The sequence below is a fragment of the Hyla sarda genome, unplaced genomic scaffold (assembly GCF_029499605.1).
Source record: "Hyla sarda isolate aHylSar1 unplaced genomic scaffold, aHylSar1.hap1 scaffold_645, whole genome shotgun sequence".
Classification (NCBI taxonomy): Eukaryota; Metazoa; Chordata; class Amphibia; order Anura; family Hylidae; genus Hyla; species Hyla sarda.
This window is the reverse complement of record NW_026610660.1, coordinates 155,752-176,934: the sequence shown is the minus strand read 5'-3', so window position 1 is coordinate 176,934 and position 21,183 is coordinate 155,752. Positions and strand designations below refer to the sequence as shown.

Below are 21,183 nucleotides of genomic sequence, written 5' to 3'. Positions count from 1 at the left end.
ATTTACACCCCACTGGCTTACATTTTTCATTTTCACGGACCACTGTTCCAAAATTCTGTCACACACCTGTGGGGTGTAAATGTTCACTGTACCCCTTATTATATTACATGAGGGGTGTTGTTTCCAAATGTGGTCACATGTGGGGGGGTCCATTGTTCTGGCACTATGGGGGCTTTGTAAACACACGTGGCTTTCAATTCCAGATACATTTTCTCTTCAAAAGCCCAATGGCGCTCCTTCTCTTCTGAGCGGTATGTTCTTACTCAGAAAAAATGGGGTTACAATTTTTGGGGGGCTTTTTTCCTATTTTCCCTTGTGAAAATGAAAAATTTAGGGTAACTCCAGCATTTTAGCATTTTCCCATACAACTTTAACGAAAATTCGTGAAATATCTGTGGGGTATTAAGGCTCACTGTACCCCTTGTTACATTCCGTGAGGGGTGGGTGTAGTTTCCAAAATGGGGTCACATGTGGGTATTTATTTCTTTTGCGTTTATGTCAGAACCGCTGTAAAATCAGCCACCACTGTGCAAATCACCAATTTTGACCTCAAATGTACATAGTGCTCTCACTCCTGAGCCTTGTTGTGCGCCCGCAGAGCATTTTACGCCCACATCTGGGGTATTTCCGTACTCAGGAGAAATTGTGCTACAAATTCTGGGGGTCTTTTTTTTTCTTTTTACCTCTTGTGAAAATAAAAAGTATGGGGCAACACAAGCATATTAGTGTAAACATTTATATATTTTTTACACTAACAGACTGGTGTAGCCCCCAACTTTTCCTTTTCAAAAGGGGTAAAAGGAGAAAAAGCCCCCTAAAATTTGTAACGCAATTTCTCCCGAGTACGGAAATACCCCATGTGTGACCCTAAACTGTTGCCCTGAAATACGACAGGGCTCTGAAGTGAGAGAGCGCCACTATAATGTATATGAGGACAATGAGACGGAGTCTACAACCCACACAAGTGGCTCAGGTAGTGCAGCTCATCCAGGATGGCACATCAATGCGAGCTGTGGCAAGAAGGTTTGCTGTGTCTGTCAGCGTAGTGTCCAGAGCATGGAGGAGCTACCAGGAGACAGGCCAGTACATCAGGAGACGTGGAGGAGGCCGTATGAGGCAACAACCCAGCAGCAGGACCGCTACATCCGCCTTTGTGCAAGGAGAAGCAGGAGGAGAACTGCCAGAGCCCTGCAAAATGACCTCCAGCAGGTCACAAATGTGCATGTGTCCACTCAAACGGTCAGAAACAGACTCCATGAGGGTGGTATGAGGGCCTGACGTCCACAGGTGGGGGTTGTGCTTACAGTCCAACACTGTGCAGGACGTTTGGCATTTGCCGGAGAACACCAAGATTGGCAAATGCACCACTGGCGCCCTGTGCTCTTCACAGATGAAAGCAGGTTCACACTGAGCACATGTGACAGACGTGACCAGGGACGCCGTGGAGAACGTTCTGCTGCCTTCAACATCCTCCATGACCGGTTTGGCGGTGGGTCAGTAATGGTGTGGGGTGGCATTTCTTTGGGGGGGCTGCACAGCCCTCCATGTTCTTGCCAGAGGTAGCCTGACTGCCATTAGGTACCGAGATGAGATCCTCAGACCCCTTGTGAGACCATATGCTGGTGCGGTTGGTCCTGGGTTCCTCCTAATACAAGACAATGCTAGACCTCATGTGGCTGGAGTGTGTCAGCAGTTCCTACAAGAGGAAGGCATTGATGCTATGGACTGGCCGCCCGTTCCCCTGAATCCGATTGAGCACATCGGGGACGTCTCGCTCCATCCACCACAGACTGTCCAGGAGTTGGCGGATGCTTTAGTCCAGGTCTGGGAGGACATCCCTCAGGAGACCATCCTCCACCTCATCAGGAGCATGCCCAGGCGGGGAGGTCATACGGGCACGTGGAGGCCATACACACTACTGAGCCTCATTGGGACTTGTATTAAGGACATTACATAAAGTTGGATCAGCCTGTAGTGGGGTTTTCCTCTGTGATTTTGAGGGTGACTCCATATCCAGACCTCCAGGGGTTAATCATTTCCATTGATAATTTTTGGTGATTTTGTTGTCAGCGCATTCAACTATGTAAAGAGGAAAGGATTTCATACGATTAGCTCATTCAGATCTACGATGTGTTGCCTTTATTATTTTGAGCAGTGTATTACTCCTGGTCCTTCGTCTGGAGAAATCTGTGTTCTATCCCCGACCTTCATTTGGGGCCCCCGTCTCCACACAGAAGGGAGCCCTTGAGAGGTCGTGGACAGAAGTGAGTTGGGCAAGGTGGTAAGTCAGATCCCCCGGTTATAGAGAGGGAGGGGTGATTAGAGGTGACTGCGGGGCCCCCTGGCTATACGTGAAGGCATTACATCAGTCTGGTGTCTCTGGGAGAACAATATTTATTATAGATTACAGATTATAGGGGATTATTACAGGTCCCGGCTGTAGATTAGCGTCAGTGCTTGTGCCCCGTCTCCTCGTATCCAGTGGGCAGAGGGTTGGCGTGAGGGTTATGGAACAGGGTGTGATTCCCATCGCCCCATGGAAAACGCTGTAGAAGAAAACACAAAGTCAAAAATATGGAACCAAAATAACAAAATCCTGAGATGGTAAAAACATCAACAAAGAGCAGGACAAAATACATCCCTAAATACAGAGACAAAAAGAGACAAGAGAGTGTACGGTCCTCACATACATTATAGTGGAGCTTCTGTAGGGTTCTGGTCCTCATATACATTATGGTAGAGGTTCTGTAGGGTCCTGGTCCTCATATACATTATAGTGGAGCTTCTGTAGGGTCCTGGTCCTCACATACATTATAGTGGAGGTTCTGTAAGGTCCTGGTCCTCACATACATTATAGTGGAGGTTCTGTAAGGTCCTGGTCCTCATATACATTATAGTGGAGCTTCTATAGGGTCCTGGTCCTCATATACATTATAGTGGAGCTTCTATAGGGTCCTGGTCCTCATATACATTATAGTGGAGCTTCTATAGGGTCCTGGTCCTCATATACATTATAGTGGAGCTTCTGTAGGGTCCTGGTCCTCATATACATTATAGTGGAGCTTCTGTAGGGTCCTGGTCCTCACATACATTATAGTGGAGCTTCTGTAGGGTCCTGGTCCTCACATACATTATAGTGGAGCTTCTGTAGGGTCCTGGTCCTCACATACATTATAGTGGAGCTTCTGTAGGGTCCTGGTCCTCACATACATTATAGTGTTGGGTCCTGGTCCTCACATACATTATAGTGGAGCTTCTGTAGGGTCCTGGTCCTCACATACATTATAGTGGAGCTTCTGTAGGGCCCTGGTCCTCACATACATTATAGTGGAGCTTCTGTAGGGTCCTGGTCCTCACATACGTTATGATGGAGGTTCTGTAGGGTCCTGGTCCTCACATACATTATGGTGGAGCTTCTGTAAGGGTCCTGGTCCTCACATACATTATGGTGGAGGTTCTGTAGGGTCCTGATCCTCATATACATTATAGTGGAGCTTCTGTAGGGTCCTGGTCCTCACATACATTATAGTGGAGCTTCTGTAGGGTCCTGGTCCTCACATACGTTATGGTGGAGGTTCTGTAGGGTCCTGGTCCTCACATACATTATAGTGGAGCTTCTGTAGGGTCCTGGTCCTCACATACATTATGGTGGAGGTTCTGTAAGGGTCCTGGTCCTCATATACATTATAGTGGAGCTTCTGTAGGGTCCTGGTCCTCACATACATTATAGTGGAGGTTCTGTAAGGGTCCTGGTCCTCATATACATTATAGTGGAGCTTCTGTAGGGTCCTGGTCCTCACATACATTATGGTGGAGGTTCTGTAAGGGTCCTGGTCCTCATATACATTATAGTGGAGCTTCTGTAGGGTCCTGGTCCTCATATACATTATAGTGGAGCTTCTGTAGGGTCCTGGTCCTCACATACATTATAGTGTTGGGTCCTGGTCCGCATATACATTATAGTGGAGCTTCTGTAGGGTCCTGGTCCTCACATACGTTATGGTGGAGGTTCTGTAGGGTCCTGGTCCTCACATACGTTATGGTGGAGGTTCTGTAGGGTCCTGGTCCTCACATACATTATAGTGGAGCTTCTGTTGGGTCCTGGTCCTCATATGCATTATAGTGGAGCTTCTGTAGGGTCCTGGTCCTCACATACGTTATGGTGGAGCTTCTGTAGGGTCCTGGTCCTCACATACGTTATGGTGGAGGTTCTGTAGGGTCCTGGTCCTCACATACATTATAGTGGAGCTTCTGTAGGGTCCTGGTCCTCACATACATTATGGTGGAGCTTCTGTAGGGTCCTGGTCCTCACATACATTATGGTGGAGGTTCTGTAAGGGTCCTGGTCCTCATATACATTATAGTGGAGCTTCTGTAGGGTCCTGGTCCTCACATACATTATAGTGGAGGTTCTGTAAGGGTCCTGGTCCTCATATACATTATAGTGGAGCTTCTGTAGGGTCCTGGTCCTCACATACATTATGGTGGAGGTTCTGTAAGGGTCCTGGTCCTCATATACATTATAGTGGAGCTTCTGTAGGGTCCTGGTCCTCATATACATTATAGTGGAGCTTCTGTAGGGTCCTGGTCCTCACATACATTATAGTGTTGGGTCCTGGTCCGCATATACATTATAGTGGAGCTTCTGTAGGGTCCTGGTCCTCACATACGTTATGGTGGAGGTTCTGTAGGGTCCTGGTCCTCACATACATTATAGTGGAGCTTCTGTAGGGTCCTGGTCCTCACATACGTTATGGTGGAGGTTCTGTAGGGTCCTGGTCCTCACATACATTATAGTGGAGCTTCTGTTGGGTCCTGGTCCTCATATGCATTATAGTGGAGCTTCTGTAGGGTCCTGGTCCTCACATACATTATGGTGGAGGTTCTGTAAGGGTCCTGGTCCTCACATACATTATGGTGGAGGTTCTGTAAGGGTCCTGGTCCTCATATACATTATAGTGGAGCTTCTGTAGGGTCCTGGTCCTCACAAACATAATGGCGGAGGTTCTGTAAGGGTCCTTGTCCTCATATACATTATAGTGGAGCTTCTGTAGGGTCCTGGTCCTCACATACATTATAGTGGAGGTTCTGTAGGGTCCTGGTCCTCATATACATCATGGTGGAGCTTCTGTAGGGTCCTGGTCCTCATATACATTATGGTGGAGCTTCTGTAGGGTCCTGGTCCTCACATACATTATAGTGGAGCTTCTGTAGGGTCCTGGTCCTCATATACATTATGGTGGAGCTTCTGTAGGGTCCTGGTCCTCATATACATTATGGTGGAGGTTCTGTAGAGTCCTGGTCCTCACATACATTATGGTGAAGCTTCTGTAGGGTCCTGGTCCTCATATACATTATGGTGGAGGTTCTGTAGAGTCCTGGTCCTCACATACATTATGGTGGAGCTTCTGTAGGGTCCTGGTCCTCACATACATTATGGTGGATGTTCTGTGTATGGTCCTGGTCCTCATATACATTATGGTGGAGCTTTTTTAGGGTCCTGGTCCTCATATACATTATGGTGGAGGTTCTGTAAGGTCCTGGTCCTCATATACATTATAGTGGAGCTTCTGTAGGGTCCTGGTCCTCACTTACATTATGGTGGAGGTTCTGTAGGGTCCTGGTCCTCACATACATTATAGTGGAGCTTCTGTAGGGTCCTGGTCCTCACAAACATTATGGTGGAGATTCTGTAGGGTCCTGGTTCTCATATACATTATGGTGGAGGTTCTGTAGGGGTCCTGGTCCTCATATACATTATGGTGGAGCTTCTGTAGGGTCCTGGTCCTCATATACATTATGGTGGAGGTTCTGTAAGGTCCTGGTCCTCACATACATTATGGTGGAGCTTCTGTAAGGGTCCTGGTCCTCACATACATTATGGTAGAGGTTCTGTAGAGTCCTGGTCCTCACATACATTATGGTGGAGCTTCTGTAAGGGTCCTGGTCCTCACATACATTATGGTGGAGGTTCTGTAGGTTCCTGGTCCTCACAAACATTATGGTGGAGATTATGTAGGGTCCTGGTCCTCATATACATTATGGTGGAGGTTCTGTAGGGTCCTGGTCCTCACATACATTATGGTGGATGTTCTGTGTATGGTCCTGGTCCTCATATACATTATAGTGGAGGTTCTGTAGGGTCCTAGTCCTCATATACATTATTATTGGAAGTTCTGTAGGGTCCTGGTCCTCACATACATTATGGTGGAGCTTCTGTAGGGTCCTGGTCCTCACATACATTATGGTGGAGCTTCTGTAGTGTCCTGGTCCTCATATACATTATGGTGGAGGTTCTGTAGGGTCCTGGTCCTCATATACATTATGGTGGAGGTTCTGTAAGGGTCCTGGTCCTCATATACATTATGGTGGAGCTTCTGTAGGGTCCTGGTCCTCATATACATTATGGTGGAGGTTCTGTAAGGGTCCTGGTCCTCATATACATTATAGTGGAGCTTCTGTAGGGTCCTGGTCCTCATATACATTATAGTGGAGGTTCTGTAAGGGTCCTGGTCCTCATATACATTATGGTGGAGCTTCTGTAGGGTCCTGGTCCTCATATACATTATGGTGGAGGTTCTGTAAGGGTCCTGGTCCTCACATACATTATAGTGGAGCTTCTGTAGGGTCCTGGTCCCCATATACATTATGGTGGAGGTTCTGTAAGGGTCCTGGTCCTCATATACATTATGGTGGAGCTTCTGTAGGGTCCTGGTCCTCATATACATTATGGTGGAGGTTCTGTAGAGTCCTGGTCCTCACATACATTATGGTGGAGCTTCTGTAGGGTCCTGGTCCTCATATACATTATAGTGGAGCTTCTGTAGGGTCCTGGTCCTCACATACATTATAGTGGAGCTTCTGTAAGGTCCTGGTCCTCATATACATTATGGCGGGGGTTCTGTGTCCTCTCTACCTACCTTGGTGCGTATACGTAGATGATCGTAGGGTCTGAATTCTGGGGTCTCATGTGGGTGATTCTGGTGCTGGAGTCCGGCGTTCAGCATACAGACCCCGACCCCAGGAAGAGCCACGAGGAAGGTCAAAATCTTCCATGTGCGACCTGAGGAAAAGAAGAGACTGAGGTAAGTGTTCATGGTGACTGTACTGAGGAGGCTGCACATTGGTGACTGTACTGAGGAGGCTGCACATTGGTGAATGTACTGAGGAGGCTGCACATTGGTGATTGTACTGAGGAGGCTGCACATTGGTGGATGTACTGAGGAGGCTGCACATTGGTGACTGTACTGAGGAGGCTGCACATTGGGGGATGTACTGAGGAGGCTGCACATTGGGGGATGTACTGAGGAGGCTGCACATTGTGGGATGTACTGAGGAGGATGCACATTGGGGGATGTACTGAGGAGGCTGCACATTGGTGACTGTACTGAGGAGGCTGCACATTGGGGGATGTACTGAGGAGGCTGCACATTGTGGGATGTACTGAGGAGGCTGCACATTGGTGACTGTACTGAGGAGGCTGCACATTGGGGGATGTACTGAGGAGGCTGCACATTGGTGACTGTACTGAGGAGGCTGCACATTGATGGATGTACTGAGGAGGCTGCACATTGGGGGATGTACTGAGGAGGCTGCACATTGGGGGATGTACTGAGGAGGCTGCACATTGGTGACTGTACTGAGGAGGCTGCACATTGGGGGATGTACTGAGGAGGCTGCACATTGGTGACTGTACTGAGGAGGCTGCACATTGGTGGATGTACTGAGGAGGCTGCACATTGGGGGATGTACTGAGGAGGCTGCACATTGGGGGATGTACTGAGGAGGCTGCACATTGGTGACTGTACTGAGGAGGCAGCACATTGGTGGATGTACTGAGGAGGCTGCACATTGGGGGATGTACTGAGGAGGCTGCATATTGGGGGATGTACTGAGGAGGCTGCACATTGGGGGATGTACTGAGGAGGCTGCACATTGGTGGATGTACTGAGGAGGCTGCACATTGGGGGATGTACTGAGGAGGCTGCACATTGGGGGATGTACTGAGGAGGCTGCACATTGTGGGATGTACTGAGGAGGATGCACATTGGGGGATGTACTGAGGAGGCTGCACATTGGTGACTGTACTGAGGAGGCTGCACATTGGGGGATGTACTGAGGAGGCTGCACATTGGTGACTGTACTGAGGAGGCAGCACATTGGTGGATGTACTGAGGAGGCTGCACATTGGGGGATGTACTGAGGAGGCTGCACATTGGGGGATGTACTGAGGAGGCTGCACATTGGTGGATGTACTGAGGAGGCTGCACATTGGGGGATGTACTGAGGAGGCTGCACATTGGGGGATGTACTGAGGAGGCTGCACATTGGTGACTGTACTGAGGAGGCTGCCCATTGGGGGATGTACTGAGGAGGCTGCACATTGGGGGATGTACTGAGGAGGCTGCACATTGGGGGATGTACTGAGGAGGCTGCACATTGGGGGATGTACTGAGGAGGCTGCATATTGGTGACTGTACTGAGGAGGCTGCACATTGGGGGATGTACTGAGGAGGCTGCACATTGGGGGATGTACTGAGGAGGCTGCACATTGGTGACTGTACTGAGGAGGCTGCACATTGGTGACTGTACTGAGGAGGCTGCACATTGGTGACTGTACTGAGGAGGCTGCACATTGGGGGATGTACTGAGGAGGCTGCACATTGGGGGATGTACTGAGGAGGCTGCACATTGGTGACTGTACTGAGGAGGCTGCACATTGGGGGATGTACTGAGGAGGCTGCACATTGGGGGATGTACTGAGGAGGCTGCACATTGGGGGATGTATTGAGGAGGCTGCACATTGTGGGATGTACTGATGAGGCTGCACATTGGGGGATGTACTGAGGAGGCTGCACATTGGGGGATGTACTGAGGAGGCTGCACATTGGGGGATGTACTGAGGAGGCTGCACATTGGTGACTGTACTGAGGAGGCTGCACATTGGGGAATGTACTGAGGAGGCTGCACATTGGTGGATGTACTGAGGAGGCTGCACATTGGTGGATGTACTGAGGAGGCTGCACATTGGGGGATGTACTGAGGAGGCTGCACATTGGTGGATGTACTGAGGAGGCTGCACATTGGGGGATGTACTGAGGAGGCTGCACATTGGTGGATGTACTGAGGAGGCTGCACATTGGGGGACGTACTGAGGAGGCTGCACATTGGGGGATGTACTGAGGAGGCTGCACATTGGGGGATGTACTGAGGAGGCTGCACATTGGGGGATGTACTGAGGAGGCTGCACATTGGTGACTGTACTGAGGAGGCTGCACATTGGGGGATGTAATGAGGAGGCTGCACATTGGGGGATGTACTGAGGAGGCTGCACATTGGGGAATGTACTGAGGAGGCTGCACATTGGTGGATGTACTGAGGAGGCTGCACATTGGTGGATGTACTGAGGAGGCTGCACATTGGGGGACGTACTGGGGGGCTGCACATTGGGGGATGTACTGGGGGGCTGCACATTGGTGACTGTACTGAGGAGGCTGCACATTTGGGGATGTACTGAGGAGGCTGCACATTGGGGGATGTACTGAGGAGGCTGCACATTGGGGGATGTACTGAGGAGGCTGCACATTGGGGGATGTACTGAGGAGGCTGCACATTGGGGGATGTACTGAGGAGGCTGCACATTGGGGGATGTACTGAGGAGGCTGCACATTGGGGGATGTACTGAGGAGGCTGCACATTGGGGGATGTACTGATGAGGCTGCACATTGGTGACTGTACTGAGGAGGCTGCACATTGGTGACTGTACTGAGGAGGCTGCACATTGGTGACTGTACTGAGGAGGCTGCACATTGGTGACTGTACTGAGGAGGCTGCACATTGGGGGATGTACTGAGGAAGCTGCACATTGGGGGATGTACTGATGAGGCTGCACATTGGGGGATGTACTGAGGAGGCTGCACATTGGGGGATGTACTGAGGAGGCTGCACATTGGTGACTGTACTGAGGAGGCTGCACATTGGGGGATGTACTGAGGAGGCTGCACATTGGGGGATGTACTGAGGAGGCTGCACATTGGGGGATGTACTGAGGAGGCTGCACATTGGGGGATGTACTGAGGAGGCTGCACATTGGGGATGTACTGAGGAGGCTGCACATTGGTGGATGTACTGAGGAGGCTGCACATTGGTGGATGTACTGAGGAGGCAGCACATTGGGGGATGTACTGAGGAGGCTGCACATTGGGGGATGTACTGAGGAGGCTGCACATTGGGGGATGTACTGAGGAGGCAGCACATTGGGGGATGTACTGAGGAGGCTGCACATTGGGGGATCTACTGAGGAGGCTGCACATTGGGGGATGTACTGAGGAGGCTGCACATTGGGGATGTACTGAGGAGGCTGCACATTGGTGGATGTACTGAGGAGGCTGCACATTGGGGGATGTACTGAGGAGGCTGCACATTGGTGACTGTACTGAGGAGGCTGCACATTGGTGGATGTACTGAGGAGGCTGCACATTGGGGGATGTACTGAGGAGGCTGCACATTGGGGGATGTAATGAGGAGGCTGCACATTGGGGGATGTACTTAGGAGGCTGCACATTGGTGGATGTACTGAGGAGGCTGCACATTGGTGGATGTACTGAGGAGGCTGCACATTGGTGGATGTACTGAGGAGGCTGCACATTGGTGGATGTACTGAGGAGGCTGCACATTGGTGGATGTACTGAGGAGGCTGCACATTGGTGGATGTACTGAGGAGGCTGCACATTGGTGACTGTACTGAGGAGGCTGCACATTGGTGACTGTACTGAGGAGGCTGCACATTGGTGGATGTACTGAGGAGGCTGCACATTGGGGGATGTACTGAGGAGGCTGCACATTGGTGGATGTACTGAGGAGGCTGCACATTGGTGGATGTACTGAGGAGGCTGCACATTGGTGACTGTACTGAGGAGGCTGCACATTGGGGATATACTGAGGAGGCTGCACATTGGGGGATGTACTGAGGAGGCTGCACATTGGTGACTGTACTGAGGAGGCTGCACATTGGGGGATGTACTGAGGAGGCTGCACATTGGGGGATGTACTGAGGAGGCTGCACATTGGTGGATGTACTGAGGAGGCTGCACATTGGTGACTGTACTGAGGAGGCTGCACATTGGGGGATGTAATGAGGAGGCTGCACATTGGGGGATGTACTGATGAGGCTGCACATTGGTGGATGTACTGAGAAGGCTGCACATTGGTGACTGTACTGAGGAGGCTGCACATTGGTGGATGTACTGAGGAGGCTGCACATTGGGGGATGTACTGAGGAGGCTGCACATTGGGGAATGTACTGAGGAGGCTGCACATTGGGGGATGTACTTAGGAGGCTGCACATTGGTGGATGTACTGAGGAGGCTGCACATTGGTGGATGTACTGAGGAGGCTGCACATTGGTGGATGTACTGAGGAGGCTGCACATTGGTGGATGTACTGAGGAGGCTGCACATTGGTGACTGTACTGAGGAGGCTGCACATTGGTGACTGTACTGAGGAGGCTGCACATTGGGGATATACTGAGGAGGCTGCACATTGGTGACTGTACTGAGGAGGCTGCACATTGGGGGATGTACTGAGGAGGCTGCACATTGGGGGATGTACTGAGGAGGCTGCACATTGGTGACTGTACTGAGGAGGCTGCACATTGGTGACTGTACTGAGGAGGCTGCACATTGGTGGATGTACTGAGGAGGCTGCACATTGGGGGATGTACTGAGGAGGCTGCACATTGGTGGATTTACTGAGGAGGCTGCACATTGGTGGATGTACTGAGGAGGCTGCACATTGGGGGATGTACTGAGGAGGCTGCACATTGGGGGATGTACTGAGGAGGCTGCACATTGGTGACTGTACTGAGGAGGCTGCACATTGGTGACTGTACTGAGGAGGCTGCACATTGGTGGATTTACTGAGGAGGCTGCACATTGGTGACTGTACTGAGGAGGCTGCACATTGGTGGATTTACTGAGGAGGCTGCACATTGGTGGATGTACTGAGGAGGCTGCACATTGGTGGATGTACTGAGGAGGCTGCACATTGGGGGATGTACTGAGGAGGCTGCACATTGGGGGATGTACTGAGGAGGCTGCACATTGGAGGATGTACTGAGGAGGCTGCACATTGGTGACTGTACTGAGGAGGCTGCACATTGGTGACTGTACTGAGGAGGCTGCACATTGGTGACTGTACTGAGGAGGCTGCACATTGGGGGATGTACTGAGGAGGCTGCATATTGGTGACTGTACTGAGGAGGCTGCACATTGGGGGATGTACTGAGGAGGCTGCACATTGGGGGATGTACTGAGGAGGCTGCACATTGGGGGATGTAATGAGGAGGCTGCACATTGGGGGATGTATTGAGGAGGCTGCACATTGGGGGATGTACTGAGGAGGCTGCACATTGGTGGATGTAATGAGGAGGCTGCACATTGGGGGATGTACTGAGGAGGCTGCACATTGGGGGATGTACTGAGGAGGCTGCACATTGGGGGATGTACTGAGGAGGCTGCACATTGGTGACTGTACTGAGGAGGCTGCACATTGGTGACTGTACTGAGGAGGCTGCACATTGGGGGATGTACTGAGGAGGCTGCACATTGGTGACTGTACTGAGGAGGCTGCACATTGGTGAATGTACTGAGGAGGCTGCACATTGGTGATTGTACTGAGGAGGCTGCACATTGATGGATGTACTGAGGAGGCTGCACATTGGGGGATGTACTGAGGAGGCTGCACATTGGTGGATGTACTGAGGAGGCTGCACATTGGTGGATGTACTGAGGAGGCTGCACATTGGGGGATGCACTGAGGAGGCTGCACATTTTTGGATGTACTGAGGAGGCTGCACATTGGTGAATGTACTGAGGAGGCTGCACATTGGTGACTGTACTGAGGAGGCTGCACATTAAGGGATGTACTGAGGAGGCTGCACATTGGGGGATGTACTGAGGAGGCTGCACATTGGGGGATGTACTGAGGAGGCTGCACATTGGTGACTGTACTGAGGAGGCTGCACATTGGTGACTGTACTGAGGAGGCTGCACATTGGGGGATGTATTGAGGAGGCTGCACATTGGGGGATGTACTGAGGAGGCTGCACATTGGTGGATGTAATGAGGAGGCTGCACATTGGGGGATGTACTGAGGAGGCTGCACATTGGGGGATGTACTGAGGAGGCTGCACATTGGGGGATGTACTGAGGAGGCTGCACATTGGTGGATGTACTGAGGAGGCTGCACATTGGTGACTGTACTGAGGAGGCTGCACATTGGTGGATGTACTGAGGAGGCTGCACATTGGGGGATGTACTGAGGAGGCTGCACATTGGGGGATGTACTGAGGAGGCTGCACATTGGGGGATGTACTGAGGAGGCTGCACATTGGTGGATGTACTGAGGAGGCTGCACATTGGGGGATGTACTGAGGAGGCTGCACATTGGGGGATGTACTGAGGAGGCTGCACATTGGTGACTGTACTGAGGAGGCTGCACATTGGTGACTGTACTGAGGAGGCTGCACATTGGTGGATGTACTGAGGAGGCTGCACATTGGGGGATGTACTGAGGAGGCTGCACATTGGGGGATGTACTGAGGAGGCTGCACATTGGTGGATGTACTGAGGAGGCTGCACATTGGTGACTGTACTGAGGAGGCTGCACATTGGGGGATGTACTGAGGAGGCTGCACATTGGGGGATGTACTGAGGAGGCTGCACATTGGGGGATGTACTGAGGAGGCTGCACATTGGGGGATGTACTGAGGAGGCTGCACATTGGGGGATGTACTGAGGAGGCTGCACATTGGGGGATGTACTGAGGAGGCTGCACATTGGTGACTGTACTGAGGAGGCTGCACATTGGGGGATGTACTGAGGAGGCTGCACATTGGTGGATGTACTGAGGAGGCTGCAAATTGGGGGATGTACTGAGGAGGCTGCACATTTGGGGATGTACTGAGGAGGCTGCACATTGGGGGATGTACTGAGGAGGCTGCACATTGGGGGATGTACTGAGGAGGCTGCACATTGGGGGATGTACTGAGGAGGCTGCACATTGGTGGATTTACTGAGGAGGCTGCACATTGGGGGATGCACTGAGGAGGCTGCACATTGGGGGATGTACTGAGGAGGCTGCACATTGGGGGATGTACTGAAGAGGCTGCACATTGGTGACTGTACTGAGGAGGCTGCACATTGGTGACTGTACTGAGGAGGCTGCACATTGGTGACTGTACTGAGGAGGCTGCACATTGATGGATGTACTGAGGAGGCTGCACATTGGTGGATGTACTGAGGAGGCTGCACATTGGGGGATGTACTGAGGAGGCTGCACATTGGTGACTGTACTGAGGAGGCTGCACATTGGTGGATGTACTGAGGAGGCTGCAAATTGGGGGATGTACTGAGGAGGCTGCACATTGGGGGATGTACTGAGGAGGCTGCACATTGGGGGATGTACTGAGGAGGCTGCACATTGGGGGATGTACTGAGGAGGCTGCACATTGGGGGATGTACTGAGGAGGCTGCACATTGGGGGATGTACTGAGGAGGCTGCACATTGGGGGATGTACTGAGGAGGCTGCACATTGGGGGATGTACTGAGGGGGCTGCACATTGGGGGATGTACTGAGGAGGCTGCACATTGGGGGATGTACTGAGGAGGCTGCACATTGGTGACTGTACTGAGGAGGCTGCATATTGGGGGATGTACTGAGGAGGCTGCACATTGGTGAATGTACTGAGGAGGCTGCATATTGATGGATGTACTGAGGAGGCTGCACATTGGTGGATGTACTGAGGAGGCTGCACATTGGTGGATGTACTGAGGAGGCTTCACATTGGGGAATGTACTGAGGAGGCTGCATATTGGTGACTGTACTGAGGAGGCTTCACATTGGGGAATGTACTGAGGAGGCTGCATATTGGTGACTGTACTGAGGAGGCTGCACATTGGGGGATGTACTGAGGAGGCTGCACATTGGGGGATGTACTGAGGAGGCTGCACATTGGGGGATGTACTGAGGAGGCTGCACATTGGGGGATGTACTGAGGAGGCTGCACATTGGGGGATGTACTTAGGAGGCTGCACATTGGTGGATGTACTGAGGAGGCTGCACATTGGTGGATGTACTGAGGAGGCTGCACATTGGTGACTGTACTGAGGAGGCTGCACATTGGGGGATGTACTGAGGAGGCTGCACATTGGGGGATGTACTGAGGAGGCTGCACATTGGGGGATGTACTGGGGGGCTGCACATTGGGGGATGTACTGAGGAGGCTGCACATTGGGGGATGTACTGAGGAGGCTGCACATTGGTGACTGTACTGAGGAGGCTGCACATTGGTGACTGTACTGAGGAGGCTGCACATTGGTGGATGTACTGTGGAGGCTGCACATTGGGGGATGTACTGAGGAGGCTGCATATTGGGGGATGTACTGAGGAGGCTGCACATTGGGGGATGTACTGAGGAGGCTGCACATTGGGGGATGTACTGAGGAGGCTGCACATTGGGGGATGTACTGAGGAGGCTGCACATTGGGGGATGTACTGAGGAGGCTGCACATTGGTGGATGTACTGAGGAGGCTGCAAATTGGGGGATGTACTGAGGAGGCTGCACATTGGGGGATGTACTGAGGAGGCTGCACATTGGGGGATGTACTGAGAAGGCTGCACATTGGGGGATGTACTGAGGAGGCTGCACATTGGGGGATGTACTGAGGAGGCTGCACATTGGTGACTGTACTGAGGAGGCTGCACATTGGGGGATGTAATGAGGAGGCTGCACATTGGGGGATGTACTGAGGAGGCTGCACATTGGTGGATGTACTGAGGAGGCTGCACATTGGGGGATGTACTGAGGAGGCTGCACATTGGTGGATGTACTGAGGAGGCTGCATATTGGTGACTGTACTGAGGAGGCTGCACATTGGGGGATGTACTGAGGAGGCTGCACATTGGGGGATGTACTGAGGAGGCTGCACATTGGTGACTGTACTGATGAGGCTGCACATTGGTGACTGTACTGAGGAGGCTGCACATTGGGGGATGTACTGAGGAGGCTGCACATTGGTGGATGTGCTGAGGAGGCTGCACATTGGGGGATGTACTGAGGAGGCTGCACATTGGGGGATGTACTGAGGAGGCTGCACATTGGTGACTGTACTGAGGAGGCTGCACATTGGTGACTGTACTGAGGAGGCTGCACATTGGTGACTGTACTGAGGAGGCTGCACATTGGGGGATGTACTGAGGAGGCTGCACATTGGTGACTGTACTGAGGAGGCTGCACATTGGTGACTACTGAGGAGGCTGCACATTGGGGGATGTACTGAGGAGGCTGCACATTGGGGGATGTACTGAGGAGGCTGCACATTGGTGACTGTACTGAGGAGGCTGCACATTGGTGGATGTACTGAGGAGGCTGCACATTGGTGACTGTACTGAGGAGGCTGCACATTGGGGGATGTACTGAGGAGGCTGCACATTGGGGGATGTACTGAGGAGGCTGCACATTGGGGGATGTAATGAGGAGGCTGCACATTGGGGGATGTATTGAGGAGGCTGCACATTGGGGGATGTACTGAGGAGGCTGCACATTGGTGGATGTAATGAGGAGGCTGCACATTGGGGGATGTACTGAGGAGGCTGCACATTGGGGGATGTACTGAGGAGGCTGCACATTGGGGGATGTACTGAGGAGGCTGCACATTGGTGACTGTACTGAGGAGGCTGCACATTGGTGGATGTACTGAGGAGGCTGCACATTGGTGACTGTACTGAGGAGGCTGCACATTGGGGGATGTACTGAGGAGGCTGCACATTGGGGGATGTACTGAGGAGGCTGCACATTGGGGGATGTAATGAGGAGGCTGCACATTGGGGGATGTATTGAGGAGGCTGCACATTGGGGGATGTACTGAGGAGGCTGCACATTGGTGGATGTAATGAGGAGGCTGCACATTGGGGGATGTACTGAGGAGGCTGCACATTGGGGGATGTACTGAGGAGGCTGCACATTGGGGGATGTACTGAGGAGGCTGCACATTGGTGACTGTACTGAGGAGGCTGCACATTGGTGGATGTACTGAGGAGGCTGCACATTGGTGACTGTACTGAGGAGGCTGCACATTGGGGGATGTACTGAGGAGGCTGCACATTGGGGGATGTACTGATGAGGCTGCACATTGGTGACTGTACTGAGGAGGCTGCACATTGGGGGATGTACTGAGGAGGCTGCACATTGGGGGATGTACTGAGGAGGCTGCACATTGGGGGATGTACTGAGGAGGCTGCACATTGGTGACTGTACTGAGGAGGCTGCACATTGGGGGATGTACTGAGGAGGCTGCACATTGGGGGATGTACTGAGGAGGCTGCACATTGGGGGATGTACTGGGGGGCTGCACATTGGGGGATGTACTGAGGAGGCTGCACATTGGTGGATGTACTGAGGAGGCTGCACATTGGGGGATGTACTGAGGAGGCTGCACATTGGGGGATGTACTGAGGAGGCTGCACATTGGTGACTGTACTGAGGAGGCTGCACATTGGGGGATGTACTGGGGGGCTGCACATTGGGGGATGTACTGAGGAGGCTGCACATTGGTGGATGTACTGAGGAGGCTGCACATTGGGGGATGTACTGAGGAGGCTGCACATTGGGGGATGTACTGAGGAGGCTGCACATTGGGGGATGTACTGAGGAGGCTGCACATTGGGGGATGTACTGAGGAGGCTGCACATTGGGGGATGTACTGAGGAGGCTGCACATTGGGGGATGTACTGAGGAGGCTGCACATTGGGGGATGTACTGAGGAGGCTGCACATTGGTGACTGTACTGAGGAGGCTGCACATTGGTGACTGTACTGAGGAGGCTGCACATTGGGGGATGTACTGAGGAGGCTGCACATTGGTGACTGTACTGAGGAGGCTGCACATTGGGGGATGTACTGAGGAGGCTGCACATTGGTGGATGTACTGAGGAGGCTGCACATTGGTGACTGTACTGAGGAGGCTGCACATTGGGGGATGTACTGAGGAGGCTGCACATTGGGGGATGTACTGAGGAGGCTGCACATTGGGGGATGTACTGAGGAGGCTGCACATTGGTGGATGTACTGAGGAGGCTGCACATTGGTGGATGTACTGAGGAGGCTGCACATTGGTGACTGTACTGAGGAGGCTGCACATTTGGGGATGTACTGAGGAGGCTGCACATTGGTGACTGTACTGAGGAGGCTGCACATTGGGGGATGTACTGAGGAGGCTGCACATTAGTGACTGTACTGAGGAGGCTGCACATTGGTGGATGTACTGAGGAGGCTGCACATTGGGGGATGTACTGAGGAGGCTGCACATTGGTGACTGTACTGAGGAGGCTGCACATTGGGGGATGTACTGAGGAGGCTGCACATTGGGGGATGTACTGAGGAGGCTGCACATTGGGGGATGTAATGAGGAGGCTGCACATTGGTGACTGTACTGAGGAGGCTGCACATTGGGGGATGTACTGAGGAGGCTGCACATTGGGGGATGTACTGAGGAGGCTGCACATTGGTGACTGTACTGAGGAGGCTGCACATTGGGGGATGTACTGAGGAGGCTGCACATTGGGGGATGTACTGAGGAGGCTGCACATTGGGGGATGTACTGAGGAGGCTGCACATTGGGGGATGTACTGAGGAGGCTGCACATTGGTGGATGTACTGAGGAGGCTGCACATTGGGGGATGTACTGAGGAGGCTGCACATTGGGGGATGTACTGAGGAGGCTGCACATTGGGGATGTACTGAGGAGGCTGCACATTGGGGGATGTATTGAGGAGGCTGCACATTGGTGGATGTACTGAGGAGGCTGCACATTGGGGGATGTACTGAGGAGGCTGCACATTGGGGGATGTACTGAGGAGGCTGCACATTGGGGGATGTAATGAGGAGGCTGCACATTGGGGGATGTACTGAGGAGGCTGCACATTAAGGGATGTACTGAGGAGGCTGCAAATTGGTGGATGTACTGAGGAGGCTGCACATTGGGGGATGTACTGAGGAGGCTGCACATTGGGGGATGTACTGAGGAGGCTGCACATTGGGGGATGTACTGAGGAGGCTGCACATTGGTGGATGTACTGAGGAGGCTGCACATTGGGGGATGTACTGAGGAGGCTGCACATTGGGGGATGTACTGAGGAGGCTGCACATTGGGGATGTACTGAGGAGGCTGCACATTGGGGGATGTATTGAGGAGGCTGCACATTGGGGGATGTACTGAGGAGGCTGCACATTGGAGAATGTACTGAGGAGGCTGCACATTGGGGGATGTACTGAGGAGGCTGCACATTGGTGGATGTACTGAGGAGGCTGCACATTGGGGGATGTACTGAGGAGGCTGCACATTGGGGGATGTACTGAGGAGGCTGCACATTGGGGGATGTACTGAGGAGGCTGCACATTGGGGGATGTTCTGAGGAGGCTGCACATTGGGGGATGTACTGAGGAGGCTGCACATTGGTGACTGTACTGATGAGGCTGCACATTGGGGGATGTACTGAGGAGGCTGCACATTGGGGGATGTACTGAGGAGGCTGCACATTGGTGAATGTACTGAGGAGGCTGCACATTGGTGACTGTACTGAGGAGGCTGCACATTGGTGGATGTACTGAGGAGGCTGCACATTGGTGGATGTACTGAGGAGGCTGCACATTGGTGGATGTACTGAGGAGGCTGCACATTGGGGGATGTACTGAGGAGGCTGCACATTGGGGGATGTACTGAGGAGGCTGCACATTGGGGGATGTACTGAGGAGGCTGCACATTGGTGACTGTACTGAGGAGGCTGCACATTGGGGGATGTACTGAGGAGGCTGCACATTGGTGACTGTACTGAGGAGGCTGCACATTGGTGACTGTACTGAGGAGGCTGCACATTGGGGGATGTACTGAGGAGGCTGCACATTGGTGGATGTACTGAGGAGGCTACACATTGGTGACTGTACTGAGGAGGCTGCACATTGGGGGATGTACTGAGGAGGCTGCACATTGGGGGATGTACTGAGGAGGCTGCACATTGGGGGATGTACTGAGGAGGCTGCACATTGGGGGATGTACTGAGGAGGCTGCACATTGGTGGATGCACTGAGGAGGCTGCACATTGGGGGATGTACTGAGGAGGCTGCACATTGGGGGATGTACTGAGGAGGCTGCACATTGGGGGATGTACTGAGGAGGCTGCACATTGGGGGATGTACTGAGGAGGCTACACATTGGGGGATGTACTGAGGAGGCTGCACATTGGGGGATGTACTGAGGAGGCTGCACATTGGGGGATGTACTGAGGAGGCTGCACATTGGGGGATGTACTGAGGAGGCTGCACATTGGGGGATGTACTGAGGAGGCTGCACATTGGGGGATGTACTGGGGGGCTGCACATTGGGGGACGTACTGGGGGGCTGCACATTGGGGGACGTACTGGGGGATGTACTGGGGGGCTGCACATTGGGGGACGTACTGGGGGGCTGCACATTGGGGGACGTACTGGGGGGCTGCACATTGGGGGACGTACTGGGGGACGTACTGGGGGGCAGTATGCAGAGTTTGAGGGGATTGGGTTTAGTGCAGTTATTGGGGTGGAGGTAACAGGGCAGCAGTGTGGGGGGGGGGGGCAGCAGGGTAATAAGACTCATGTAGGACATTGAGGTCCCCTTCCCCATTACTCACCCCCTCCCGGCCCATGAGATGATGTTGCCATTTGCCTCCTGAGTATCTGGAGGGTCCGGTGAGACCCTGGAGTTGCCATCGCGATCCCCGAACCTTAGACTGTGGAGGGTATCGGAGCTGTGACTGTGAAGGTCGTCGGATCCCAGGAATAAATAATCCAGGTCTGAGTGTCCTGGGCCACGGCCAAGTCTCCATCTGTGTCTGTCCTTCACCCCTCCCCCGGGCCTGTGCACTGGAGACCACCCAAAGGCCACTCTACTGCCAGGCAGAGGGACCCCATGTCTGCGTGCTGTATGTTCTATACCACCATGAAGGTCAACCATGCAGACATCTTCAGAGGGGTGGCCGGCAGCTTGATATCAGGAGCCCATGGCAGGGGCCCGGACCAGTGGTAAATGTCATCCTATAAAGTGTGATATCTACATGGCAGTGGAACAGAAGAGGATAGACGGGGTATG

General features: G+C 52.7%; 1 protein-coding gene across 1 annotated transcript; it reads right to left on the bottom strand.

The window, feature by feature from the left end:
* Positions 1-2,282: 2,282 nt before the first annotated feature.
* LOC130342242 (cytochrome c oxidase subunit 6A2, mitochondrial-like) lies at positions 2,283-21,183 on the bottom strand. The gene is made up of 3 exons (XM_056554269.1): positions 20,726-21,183; positions 6,921-7,063; positions 2,283-2,546 (listed from the first exon to the last, which is right to left on the bottom strand). Exons 1-3 carry the CDS (start codon positions 20,802-20,804, stop codon positions 2,451-2,453), a joined length of 318 nt encoding a protein of 105 aa, XP_056410244.1. The 5' UTR covers positions 20,805-21,183; the 3' UTR covers positions 2,283-2,450.